Below are 14,399 nucleotides of genomic sequence, written 5' to 3' on the forward strand. Positions count from 1 at the left end.
AAGCAGGCTCCACACAGGGAGCCCGATGTGGGACCCGATCCCGGGTCCCCAGGATCATGCCCCGGGCAAGGCAGGCGCCAAACCACTGAGCCACCCAGGGATCCTGAAACTTAAGATTTTAAGGCAGTCTAGAATAGTTGTCTTCAAGCCTGACTTGAGTATTAGAACTACTTGGGGCTTGTTCAAAACACACCTACTTCTCTGGCTCCTATAGTTAAGCTTCCACATCCCTATTCAAAGCTAATAGAGAAATTGGTGCCAACTAGTCAAGGGTAATTGTCATGGAATCTTTCTGTTTTTACCTTGTGGCCAAAGTTGGAAAAGGAATCAGTAATGTGACCTAAAATTTTAGTATTTATTGAAACATCTAGTTTAATGAGGGTTAGAAAAAAGATTATTTCAAATGTTACAATATTCATGTTTTGAATATGTTTCTTTGTTCATATAAGTTGTAAGTAGTAAGGATTGTTTTCTGTACAGTGTATCGTTGTTGATTACATTTGTTGGATCATACCTGAGAATTCTTAAGAGAATAATGAACTTTTATTCTTATTGAGTATTTTTATAGTACTCAACATTCTATATTCAAGAACCTTATAATAATTACATCTCTTTTCCCACAAAATATTTCTAAAATGTTTTGCTTTTTACTTTTTATTTTTTTGACCTGGGGGGAGGGGCAGAAAGAATCTTAAGCAGGCTCATGCCCAGCATGGAGCCCAATGCCAACCTCGATCTCACAACCCTGAGATTGTGACCTAAACCCAAATCAAGAGATGATTAAACAACCGAGCCTCCCACTGCCACTTTACTTATTTTTTTAAAATACCCTTGATATTTAACTCTACCTATATCCAAATTATATAATACTCAAGTAATTAAATAAGCAGGAATCTTTCATTGAAAGAGCAGATTTATAATTTCAAAAGATTTGTGTTGTATTGAAACAGAATGTTTAGGAATCTTAATGAGGGGACACCTGGGTTAAGCATCTGACTTCAGCTCAGGTCATGATCTCAGGGTCCTGGGATTTAGCTCCACATTGAGCTCCTTGCTCAGCAGGCAGTCTGCTTCTCTTGGTCTCCCTCTGTCTCCCCCCACTCCACTCGTGCTCTTGCTCACTTGCTTTCTCTCAAATAAATAAAATCTTTAAAAAAAAATCTTAAGAAGAGTAAATCTAAATATGACAAGTAAATGGTACATTATTAAAATAGACTTTGGATAAGACCTTTGGTTTATCAAACATTTATTGGATAAATATTGAAAATTTTCTAACTTTAGTACTTCATAGCAACTGGATATTCTTCTGGATGGTTTAAAAATTTTGGCTATTCTACTTGTATAATAGAGAAAAGTATTTTGTGTTAGAAAAAAATGAAATGCTCATTTTTTTTTTCTAAAGATTTATTTATTTGAGAGAGAGCGAGAGAGAGAGAGAGAGAGAGAGAGAGAGAACATGTTGGGGGAGGGGCAGAGGGAGAAGGAGGAGGAGACTTCTCACTGAGGAGGGAAGCCTTGAAGACAGACACTTAACTGACTGAACCATTCAAGCACTGCCATATGGTCATCCTTTAAAAAACATTCTCTAACATATTTTAGTGCATTTGACTTTTTCAGTAATGCAAAGGTTGTGTCACATCACTAAATTTAAATACTGGTTATATACTCTCAGTTAACATTGTTATTATGAGTAGTTGAGCCTTTGGCTCAGATCAGGTGATCCTGGGGTCTTGGGATTGAGTGCCACATCAGGCTACCTGCAGGGAGCCTGCTTCTCCCTCTGCATGTATCTCTGCCTCTCTGTGTCTCTCATGAATAAATAAATAAAATATTTAAAAAAAAAAGAAAAGTTGGGCAGCGCTGGTGGCCCAGCGGTTTAGTGCCTCCTGCAGCCCGGGGCATGATCCTGGAGACCCTGGATCAAGTCCCATGTCGGGCTCTCTGTGTGGAGCCTGCTTCTCCCTCTGCCTGTGTCTCTGCCTCTCTCTCTCTCTCTCTGCATTTCTATGAATAAATAAAATCTTTAAAAAAAAAAAAAGAAAAGTTAAATGATCTTGAGCCACATTATTTTACAGAGCAAAAAACGACAGTATGATCAAGAAATTGAGAATCTAGAAAAACAACAGAAACAGACTATTGAACGTCTAGAACAAGAACACACAAATCGCTTACGAGATGAAGCCAAACGCATTAAAGGAGAACAAGAGAAAGAGTTGTCCAAATTTCAGAATATGTTGAAGAATCGAAAGAAGGAGGTAAGTATAACTACTGCTTTTAGTTATGAAAGCTGTTTTTTTTAATGTACACTTAAGACTACAGAACTAGGAATAATAGTACTCATTCATTCTTTCGGTCTTCCCAAGAGTCATGTAGGGTAGTAAGGTGAGGTGTTATCCCATTTTACTGTTAAGGAGAATGGGGTAGAAGAGGTTTTTAGTGGTCTGTTCAAGTTCACAAACTACCATTAAATGTCCAGCTAAGTCTTGAACCAAGTCTAATTCATTTTCCTTCCAATCTACCATTTTTCCTTTAGTAATGCAATAGTTAAGGCCTCTGTAGAAATTACTTTTTTTCAAGAAAACTAACTATGTTGTGTTTGCAGGTGGGAACAATAATTCATCTTATTATTTATTTGCAATATTTAATTCATACTTAAACATTTTTTCTTGGTTAGCTGTATTGCCTTTCTTAAACATTGTGCCAAAACAAAAGCCGAGTACCCTGAAATTTGAAATTATAAATCCATCAGATTGAAAGATATTTTGAAGAGTCACAGGTAGAAAATACCTGTGTAAAGTCATTTCTTTACAATGAATTTTTAAATTTTTCCTGAAGCTGTTCCATATTGTTATAGAATCTGTGCTATTGTTTACTATGAAAAGTTGTCATTGATTCATAAAGAGGATATATATATTGTATTAATGTCTTTTTCTCTCCCAAATTAAAGTAAAACAAGAGTTTTACATAATAGCAAAGGTGATTTTATGATTTATTCTGTACCTTTAGTGTAGGAGAAGAATTTACCTTTTTGTGATGTTAAAGACCCTAGGGACAATAATTATGATTAGTTCAATTAGGATTAGAATAAAAATCTCAACCAAACCTGTATATGCATTTTCATTTTTGTTGTATATCAAAAATACTCATGTTTATTGACTTTAACATTTAATTATGCATAAAACTGAGCATCATAGTGCTGAACTTGAGGGTCTGCTTTAAAAGTGTAGAATCTAAGATTAATAAATACAATGCATTATATAATTTATTTAGGTAAATAATGAAATGGTATATAATCTTATTTGATGTGGCTACCATTTCTAAAAATTAGTGTTTTTACTGTTAAATATTTTATGTAAGGTTTCTCTGTATACCATGATGTATGACTTTACTGAGGCTCCATGTCAATTTTCTTGAAACTGTGGGGTAGTTTTTATTGAGAGGTTATTTTTTAACATCAGATTAAATCTTTAAAAATTTATAGATAAATATATGATTTAATCCTAAATATATTAAAGTGTAGTTATTTTTACTGTTTTGGGGTCGGAGAGTTTTAGCTAGTGAACATGTTTGAGATCATGATATGCATATTTTAAATAATTATTTAATGTATTTTTTTCCTCATTGCTAAATTTCTTGCATTTGGGGAGTCTCTTTTCCTTTTAATGGTGATTTGGTTTCATGAGGGATTACTGATGGGGAATTTTAAATACACTCTTTACAATCAAAATCCGTCTCTTTCACAGACCATCAGTAGCATGTGGTGATTTGGAATCTCTGCTTTTGGGGCTTCTACTTGTAAACACATGATTGTTTTTCATAGTTGGATTACAGATCTTCTGTTAGGTGGAATACATATCTAGGATTTTGAAATGATTAAAAGAAGGAGCTTTAAATTATACTTCATTTTATATATACTTTATTTGGTGTGATAAATCATAGCATTCTAAACTATTATCTTGTGAGTGCTTATTACTGGTTTGAACATTGACAACTAAGTTTGGCTTAAATTGTCAGCGAAGGAGAATGTTATTCTAATTTGACACAAAATCATCAAAGATGTTGATTTTTATCACACTATGTATAAAATGGTGCATTTTATGAAAAAGGAAAACATAGTGTCCATTTATTTCTCCTTTTGTTTTTGTTTTTGTTTTTTTGGTCTCATTAAATGAATTTAATTTAGAATTATTTATTTGGTTTTATCAAGCCAATTATGAAACTTTGCACTTGTATAAATGGCATAAACCTTCTTTATTTTCAACATTTCAAACAATGTCAATAGATACAGTTTGATCTTTTAAGAGGGTCAGTTGAATTTATCATTTTGAGTTCAGAATCAGTGCTGCTAGTAATCCTTTACTGATTGTCTATGGATCTTTAGAGGATAATATGTAGGGATAATTAAGCACCTGATTAACCTTTACATGGTATGATGTCCCTTTCTGCACTGAGATTAAGCATGTTCTATCCTTTCATTCTTTTTCACCAAACTAACACCTGTATGTTGCATGTTGAAAGGAACTTTTTTTTAACAGCTTTAATCTTTGACTTGTAGCTTGTCTGCTCACATAAATGCTTGCTGTGGAGAAAGTATTATTTCCCCACCTCCTGCATGCTTATACACTGTAGGTTATAAATGAAGTGGAGAAAGCACCCAAAGAGCTGAGAAAAGAGCTCATGAAACGCAGGAAAGAGGAGCTTGCACAAAGCCAGCATGCTCAGGTAACAGCAGCAGCTTAAAGCTACTAAAAACAGAAGGCAGCATTATTCTTGCAGCTTAGTAAACCATGGTTGAAAGGGCAAACTCCTACTGTACCTATTATATGATGTTGACTTCTGCACTTACAGAGGTTCCCAGGGCATTCTTTATGTAGATCTGAAATCACACTAATGGTGACATTTAAGTTGCTAATACGAAATTGAGTGGAATGTTTGGAAAGCTGACTCCAGATGAAATAAACAAGTATGTTAATATATAATCCACTGTATTCTTATTATATAATCATGATGGAATTTATATTTTTGAGCAGTGATGTCAGTGTTTGATAGAAGACTTTTTGACAAAATACAAAAGATGAGTATATATAGGCATTGTGCATGAAAAGAATGCCTATTTAAAAGGCCATTATTTTTATAAAATTGGAAGTTAGAAGAACAACAGTAAATGGTAATGTTATATGGTAGATCAAATGTTTATTACTATTAAACTCAACAACATAAGTACCTTAAAAGTAGATTTTAAGTATGTTTTTCTTTTTGATTCAAAATCGAGCAGTTAAAAAAAATACTGTCTGTATAAACTTGATTCTAGGTTATAAGACTGAACCTATTAATATGGGTGAATTCTTTAAAAATCAGACAAGATAGTATTTTAAACAGATTTTTCTAGAATTATCTCATATAACTCTACAAGATCATGTATATGAGGAATAGTTTTTCTTTTATTTAAGTTTGCACTCAGTCTGGAAGCAGAGAGAAGTGAACTCAATTTGTAGTTACATATGTCAGAAGAAGAGATATGGATTATATGTTAGTGGATTGCTTTCAGTTATCATTTTAATGTGGTTTTATGTGATTTAAAAAGTGGTTCCCAAACTTTTACAGACCCATGGAAAAACAGAGAAGAAACAAAAAGCAGTGGGGACCATGACAGATGAAATGACATCTAAAATTTTTCTATTTGTCCAGAAGAATGTTTTATTTTATTTTCAGAAGGACATTTTAAATTGCTGTTTACTTATCACCATCATTTTAAAGGAGGGAGTATTTTAACACCATGAAAAATAAGGAAAATATTTTTGAATTTAAAATTTTAACAAAACTAGCCTATTTAAATAAATTTAGTACCTTTTTTTCTTTTTTTATTTAACTTTTTTGGTGTGAACCAGTGAAAAATTTTGTCTTGGCCTAATGGGTGATTACTAGTTAGAGTGATAATAGCAAACATAGCACTTACTATGTGTCAAGCACTGTTCTAAGTGCTTCACCTGCATGAACTCATTTAACTTCACAACATATGAGGTAGTTACTCTTACTGCCTCTGTTCTACAGGGGAGGACATGTTCTACAAATGAAAGCACATGTGAACCACCACACTGTACTGCCTTTCATGTTTAAGTTGTTATTTCTGTGTCTAGTCTAAACTCTTATCAGCTTAGTCCCGTGGTTGTGGATCATATTGTTAGTAGGTGAAGAGGAAGTCCTTGCTTGCCACACGTCTAATTTTGGATAATTTGGATTTCAAACAAGATAAGAATTTAGTGTTAAAGAAGTTAGATGATCCTGTACTTTAATTAAACATTGTTGGTGATTTTTCAAAAGATTTTGGGGGCTAAGCTCTATTTTCAACTAAAGATGAAAGCAATAGTAAATTTCTTTCTATAAATTTAATGAAGAATTTAGTAATCTAACAAATGTAAAAATGTTTCTTTTTTGCTACTGCTTTTTTCATGAAGCTTAAACAGTAACTTTACAGAGTTTATTTTAAACTTTTTGAGAATTTGTGTGTAATAGTTTCATAGTCATGGAGCCTGAATGTATTTAATCATCTAGTTCAGTGGTTTTTAAACTGTACTCCCAGGAGCTCTTGAGTTTGGAAGAAGCACTTTGAGAATCCTTCGAAAAGGGAGGACTGTGGTGCTCTGGTTCCCTGCTTCCACTTCCCAGCACTACTTTTCATCTGTTTCATACAGTTTATGGTAAATTTTTTGAGAGAGGGTTTGGTTTAAAAACAACACAAACTAGAGTTCGGAAACCGCTGATGTAGTTTAAAACCTTCCTTTTACAGATGAGAAAGAGACCTCTCTGTTAGGTGACTTGTTCCAGGCCTCCTGAAACTCAGCATTTTGTATAATCATTCTTTCCATTTACAAAAAGTCATCAGCTATATTCTCACCGGGGAGGTGCATTGTATTTTAATCCACAGGGTGTTGCTCAGGTCATGATTCAGTCTTTTCAGTTGTCATCTTGTGCGGTCTTCAACGCCCAGTTGCAGGATGTAAGTCCCACATGTCTATGGGAGGATGCCTTCTCTTGTTTTACCTGCTTTTTCTTCAGCTCACATGTGCCATTTCATTTTTCACTCCATTTGTTAAAATCTAGAAGATTGATAGATAATGATATCAGTAATGACAATAATAATAATAACCTGAAGTGAACTTTATGTAGTATTCTTCAAAGAATTTTCACATTTGATTCTCACTGCCACCTCCCTAATATAGGGATGGAGTGTATCCGTTTTACAGATATGGAAATTGAAGTGCAGAAGACTAAGTGATCTACTTAAAGTCAGAAAAGACATTAATGGTAGAACTGGAATTAGAACACTTGTAGTAGTGTTCTTTTTGTGTTTACCCTCACCACAATTTTGAGATTTTCATCTTTTTCAAGAAATACCTTCCCAGTAGTATTTTAAAAGCTTTGCACATGTGAGAAATTGAATGCTGTGATTAGATTTTTTATCTTTGTGTGAAGTGAAATTTTGATTGCATATGTTTATATAAACGTTTTAATTATGGATATGGTCAGAAAAGCCATATTAAAAGTGATGATTGTAGTTCCATTTAACTCTAGTTTTCACTATTCAAATTGTCCATAATGAACAGTGAGTTAATGTTCTCCTTGCTGTAGTGTTAAATTAAGTCTGGAATTCCAGGCTGTATTCTTTCTCACAGTTTCTATAGGGAAGTGACTAGCCCATTTAACTCTGTAATTTTTGTTTGTGATGTTTGATATATACAACTGGAGTAGATAGAATACAGCTTGATTTCAACCCCTCCTTTCCCCTCTCCTGAAATCAGACTTTTTTTTTTATTGGCAGCTGCTGAGCTCTATAGTTTTCTAAAGAGTAAGCAAAAACACTAATTTTTTTTAATGAGAGGGAGAAATTATGAATTACGATCACTTTTCTGATCATTACCATTCTTAGCTTTTCTTTTGAGTTAGAATCAAATTCTATACAAAGAGCCCAATATATCATAACCTTTTCCTATAGATTTCTAGAACCCAAAGCTATATTTTTAATGTTTATAGTTATCTGATTAATATGATAAAATTTCTTAACATTTAAACTTGTACTTTGAAAGGGTGCTCATTTCAGCTTATGTGTTCATTTAAAATTGTTACTTTTAGTGATTAAATCCATTTTTTTTTTTTTTTAGGGTAAATGTAATTTGTTCAATCTTTTTGGAATGTAAGATTACTATTCCTTTAGGTCCTAAGGGTATAATATCTAATTACAAATTCCAATGTGAATGTATTGTACCTAACTTTTGTAGTTAATTTAATGAAAACTCAGTAATACAAAAAGTTCATTTCTTTTGAGGTAATAAAATATATGAATTAGTATATAAGGGACCTGGATCTTTCAGTTAACTTTTAGCCTTAATATAGAAGATTATTTGAGGTGCCTGGCTGGTTCAGTTAGAAGAGCTTGCAACTCTTGATCATGGGGTCATGAGTTTGAGCGCCACATTGGGTGTAGATTACTTAAATGAGTAAGTGAAGGAAGAAAGGAAAGAGAGAGGAAGAAAATTATTTGCACAGTATTCTTGACTACGTAATTATCCAGACTCTGCTTAATTATTTAAGTCTGTGGCTCTGCAAGACAACTGGTGTCTGCTAACTCTCATTGTCAAAAGCACTTGTGTACATAGCTTACCTTGACTCTTACCTGTCCTCATTTCACCTTCTCGAGCAGCACAGTGCTAGTTCTGTCTCCTCCTTTATAATAGTCTTAGCTATTCTTTTCCCCTTATGTATTAGTTGCTTGGGACACACTCTTTAGTTCTTTCTGTCCGTTCATTGTCTGGCATGGTTTCTAGATCCTGTATTCCAGCTTTTGGTTTTCTGTGGTTTACTTTTGAAAATGCGATACTAAGGGAAGGAGCCCACGACTCTATATGACAGACAAAACCAATTTGGAACCACTAGAGTGGAAGGTCCTTGAAGGCAATACTGTTTCTTTAAAATTTTAGTAACCTCATAACTAGTACAGTGCCCTACATTTAGTAAGTACTTAGTAAAGGTTTTCTTTGAACTGAACTCTTATCTTGCTTAATCTAGACATAAATATAATAATAAACCAAGAATTGACAAGTAGTTGCATTCACATTTTTAGTGGCACTGGGTTATATTACCCTTTTTAATTTTCACATATTGATTCACACCCATCTTGTACTTTTGCATTTGATTTGAGTCTAAGTGTAATATTTATATTTACAGTAGATAATTTGGGCCCATTGTTTCTGACTACATAGATCTTTTTTAAGTCTTAAAAGCGATTAATGGTAAAAATGTTGAACAGAAGAAAATCCTTTGATTATATTGTTTATTATATAAGTTTGCTTATAGAAATTTTACAATGAAATTAGAGAAACAATTTAATTTTTATTATAAGTGATAATTACTGTAGGAAAATGTAAAGTTTAAACAACTTTCTTTGTTATAATTGCTTAAGATAGGCATGGAGATTTTGCATTTCTTTAAAACTCAAAAGACCTTATTCTAGATAGTTTAAATTAAATATTCGTTGTGGGATTTTTTTTCTGTGATAAAGTTACAAAGTGACTGTAGTCAAGTTCCCAGTTGTATTTTATAGAGACTATTCTTTAGTCTTTCTGTTAGTGTGTATTTGTATTTATGCTAACATACAAATTATTATACAGATGAGGCAGCAGTATTTATAACTCCAGATTACTTTAACAGGACATCATGAATGTTAAGACCTAATTGTCACCTCCAGAGACATAGTAGTAAGGCAAGCACCCTGAGGAAGACCTCTAGACTCACTTTCTGTGCATTGAAGACGAGGCTGGTAGTGATCCAGATCCTGTCAGACTCTATCCAAGGCATAAAGAATGGATCCAAAATGGATCTTGAGGTTTTATCTTCTCTAGGATGTGCAAGAGGAGGCATTATAGGTGGAGTGCCACTTTAATCCTAAATTTCTAAATCCACACTCAAATTGATCAGAATGTCCCTTTTGCTAATCATCACAGACTGCTGTATCTGCCAAGAGAGGGATGGAGAGCCGAACATTTACTGGAAAAACTTGTATTTCTTCAATTTGGAGCATGTTCTTTTCCTTCTGTAAATGTGTGATCTAGCATAAAGACCATAAGTCACTTCAACATTTCCTTTTCTTATACAGTTATTGAAGGTTTTTTTTTTCTTTTTAAAGCATAAATCTGGCATTTGGGCAAATAGTGTGTACTTGATAAATAATTGTTGAACGAATGAGTGAATCCGAAACATGCTGGTAGAGTTCTCTGATTATAAGGAATTTTGGGGGAATCCCTGGTTGGCTCAGCAGTTTGGCGCCTGCCTTTGGCCCAGGGTGTGATCCTGGAGTCCCGGGATCGAGTCCCGCATCGGGCTCCTGGTGCATGGAGCCTGCTTCTCCCTCTGCCTGTGTCTCTTCCCCTCTCTCTCTCTCTTTCTCTCTCTCTCTATCTCTCATGAATAAATAAATAAAAATCTTTTTAAAAAAATAACGAATTTTGTATGTATATTTATAAAATGTAACTCACTTTACTATTCTTACTTCACATTTCTCTAGCAATGTACTATTTCTCATTAAGTCCACAAATTATTGTTATATTTAGGTACATGCCATAGATAATAGAAACTATCTTTCGTTAGTGAAGCCATGGTGTTTTTTCCTAACTCTGTATTTCTTGGAAAAATAGAGATATTTAAAATTCTGATATGAGTTTACTTATTTGCTCTTTCTTCTCTTTTTTCCTAAGAGGCATTTCTTGTTTACTCTTGTTTTATCCACACCATAGTGTAACAAAAAGCTTTAGAAGCACTAGTTTTATTATTTTCCTAAAGATGTTTGTGTAATAGGGCATTTTAATTATGATTGGGTTATAGACTTCTTTCGCGTGTGTTTAATAGTGAGTTTAGAATATTATGTACTCTAGTACTTTTTTCCTAGGCTTGAATTGAGTGACTAATACATTTATATTGTATATGCTATGTAATTGGTGATTTTTAAATCCAATTAATTTTAGAAACTTGGCTTAGAAATCTTGCTAACTACTGATATATATCATCATATAGATAAATGAATGTTTTACTCAGTAGATGCTTATTAACTGATGGTTTAACTGTGTCTGTTAGGAACAGGAATTTGTTCAGAAGCAGCAACAAGAATTAGATGGCGCTCTGAAAAAGATCATCCAACAGCAGAAGGCAGAGCTAGCCAATATTGAAAGAGAGTGCCTGAATAACAAACAGCAACTCATGAGAGGTATATGAAATTATGCAGCATATGTGTGTGTATTAAATGATGTCTGAAGAACATTGTTGAGATACATGGATATATCTAATATCCATAATATCAAATGATTGGAAATTATTTGAATATTCTCCTTTGCTAGAGTGGTAGAGAGAAAGATGAAGTTAATAAGGGGAAAAACTTTATGTTAAATTTTAAGAATTTAAAATCTTAAAATTCTCTATAAAATTAAGAAATACTATAAGCCATTGGATGAATGTCTTTATGACAGTAGAAGTGAGCAGTAAACCTAATCCTTAAACATATCTTTTTGTCCAGCTGATGCTAGAATTTTACCTGAATAGTTTTGGTATACTCACCATGCCTTATAATTGTTGGTATACTTAAGGGCTACATGATAGAATGGGATTCTAAGCACTTATTTCCCCTAACAAAAGCTAAGATTTTATTCTTTATGATTAAAAGGAATTTTGGTGTTGAGGGTGGGGGATTCTCTGTTTTTAGGAGAGTAGAACAGAATGGTAAGTGGTGATTGATACATGTATGTTGGTAATACTTCATCTATTGTTCACAGTGTTTGTATGTGTGTAACTTAGTGTATATGGAACACTTTTATGTAAATATTAAAAAGAAGACCAAAGTACACTAGTGAAAAGAACAAAGTGACATTTTGAAAATTGCTTTCTTCTTCTAGCTCGAGAAGCTGCAATTTGGGAACTTGAAGAACGACACTTACAAGAAAAACACCAGCTGCTCAAACAGCAACTTAAAGATCAGTATTTCATGCAAAGACATCAGCTACTTAAGCGACATGAGAAGGTTAATGAAAAGAAAATTGGTTTAATTTTTGTTCATTTAAAGTTTAAAGTTATTCATTTCTGAAACTTCTGTTTCTTAGAGAATGAATTTTAGATTTCCTTTCTTTTTTTAAAATCCTAAAATTTATTTGGTGAAGTTTCTAGTAATTGTATCTTGATCATGATTGCAAACTTCTTTGTACGAATTTTGCAGAAGGTGACTAATACAGCGCTTTAAGTTCTCTTCTACATTATAATATTCATCCTGTCAAAGGTAGCTGTTGTGGCTCCATTTATGGTTCAAGTATCTTAAAAATGTGGACTCCCTGACTTAGTAAAAGAATTTCAGTATAAGACTCTTATTTAGGGGCACCTGGGTGGCACAGTTGGGTAGGCACCTGACTCAGTTTCATCTCAGGTTGTTGTGATCTTGGGGTTGAGGGGTCAAACTCCATGTCAGGCTCCTGTGCTAATCATGGAGTCTGCTTGAGATTCTCTCTCCCTCTCCCTCTGCCCCTCCTGCTTGTGCTCTCTTTCTCTCTTCAGTATAGATAGATAAATCTTAAAAAAAAAAAAAGATTCTTATTACTAATAGCTTTATTTTTATTATAAATTACATTTTTACTAAAAGTTTGCTGGTTGATGATGTGACAGGGAAAAGAATAATTTTGAGAACAACAAAATGGCATGTTTGAGCATACATGTGGGTACTGAGTATTAAATTATATCTGGGGACACCTGGGTGGCTCAGCGATTGAGCATCTGCCTTTGGCTTAGGGCATGATCTTGCAGTCCTGGGATCGAGTCCCCCATGGGGCTCCTTGCAGAGAGCCTGCTTCTCCTTCTGCCTATGTCTCTGCCTCTCTCTGTATGTCTCTCATGAATAAAAAAATAAAATCTTAAAAAAAATTATATTTACATCACTGGATTCTGTTTGATATGTTCTTAGGAAACAGAACAAATGCAGCGTTACAATCAACGACTTATTGAGGAATTGAAAAACAGACAGACTCAAGAAAGAGCAAGACTGCCTAAGATTCAGCGCAGTGAGGCCAAGACTCGAATGGCCATGTTTAAGAAAAGCTTGAGAATTAACTCAACGGCCACACCAGATCAGGACCGTGACAAAATTAAACAGGTAAATAAGCCAATTACTCTCTTTTCTTTAAGGTTTAAAAAAATGTGAATGTCCTTTAGAAGTGTCATGTAATTGTGTTGTAAACATTCTGAGCCACCTTGGGCTTATTGATGTTTTCTTTGGCTTTATGGGCTGGGGCTAGATATGTGGCATATACCAGCTTAGTGTTCCTATGTTGGTGGCCAAAGAGGGCACATTCCTCTGCCCCATGACCCACATATGAGGTCTCAGGCTAGACTGGTCCTAAGACCAGCCCTGGGAATTAGGTGACTTGGACAACTTTTGAAGTTAAACATACAGTTTCACTTTGCCTCTGTAGTTGTTAGGTCCCGCATACAAATGAACTGAGGTCACTAAAGGTTTTAATCCAAAGTACCCCCTCTCACCAAATCCGTAATGTAGAATCCAGCTCAAGTCACAATATATTATTACTTGGAGCTGTAATTTATTGTACGTTAAGTCTTGTTTACTTATTTAAGTATTCCTTTGGAAGATGCAGAAATTACATTGTTAACTGTATTTTCTTTTCCTTATTTATAGTTTGCTTCTCAGGAAGAAAAGAGGCAGAAAAATGAAAGAATGGCTCAGCATCAAAAACATGAAAATCAGATGCGGGATCTTCAGTTGCAGTGTGAAGCCAATGTCCGAGAGCTGCATCAGCTGCAGGTCAGATACAGGAGCATGAAAACAGCTGGTGGGAGAAGGGCAGCACAAATGGCTAGCTTGGAGAAAACTGTAGCTAAGCAAAATAAACTGAACTTTACTCATGAAAATGTTGGGATTGAGAGGTTTTGTTTTTTGTATAGACCCAAACAAAGATCAAGTTAGTCTCATAGTCACTTATTTAGCTTTTATATAACCATGATTAATATAAAGATGAGGCTAAATTATAACCTAAGAAGTTGAGTCTTTCAAAAGCAGTATTGAGTATTTTTAGTCTATTTCGCAAAGAAAATGAACAGTTTTCAAAATGAGGTTGGTGGTATTGTTATCAGATTCTGAATTTAAACTCTCATTTAGGGAGAAATAGTTCATTTTCTTCTAAGTGTTTGAAAAAAGCAATAGGAATTTTTATCCTAAGAAATGTAAAGATTAGGGAGACTGTTTTGGGGCCTTACCTGAAGTATGCAGCCCGTCTAGTATATATAGCCTAAAATGTTCAAAATTTCAGAATAGTGCATACATAAAGGATATTTTACATATTTGGTTAATTTACTAGAGT

The 14,399-nt window shown here is 34.0% G+C and overlaps 1 protein-coding gene across 2 annotated transcripts in view; it reads left to right on the forward strand.

Annotated features, from left to right (window-relative positions):
* SLK (STE20 like kinase) overlaps nucleotides 1-14,399 on the forward strand; it is a 63,595-nt gene that overhangs the window by 41,251 nt on the left and 7,945 nt on the right. The window contains exons 12-17 of one of the 2 annotated variants that reach the window (XM_025993270.2): nucleotides 2,076-2,255; nucleotides 4,630-4,722; nucleotides 11,125-11,254; nucleotides 11,937-12,061; nucleotides 12,989-13,177; nucleotides 13,718-13,843. In XM_025993270.2, coding sequence (XP_025849055.1) covers nucleotides 2,076-2,255; nucleotides 4,630-4,722; nucleotides 11,125-11,254; nucleotides 11,937-12,061; nucleotides 12,989-13,177; nucleotides 13,718-13,843 — 843 coding nt within the window. The remainder of the gene's footprint in view (nucleotides 1-2,075; nucleotides 2,256-4,629; nucleotides 4,723-11,124; nucleotides 11,255-11,936; nucleotides 12,062-12,988; nucleotides 13,178-13,717; nucleotides 13,844-14,399) is intronic. The other variant, XM_025993279.2, reaches the window with a different exon arrangement.

This window comes from Vulpes vulpes, chromosome 15 (assembly GCF_048418805.1).
Source record: "Vulpes vulpes isolate BD-2025 chromosome 15, VulVul3, whole genome shotgun sequence".
NCBI lineage: Eukaryota > Metazoa > Chordata > Mammalia > Carnivora > Canidae > Vulpes > Vulpes vulpes.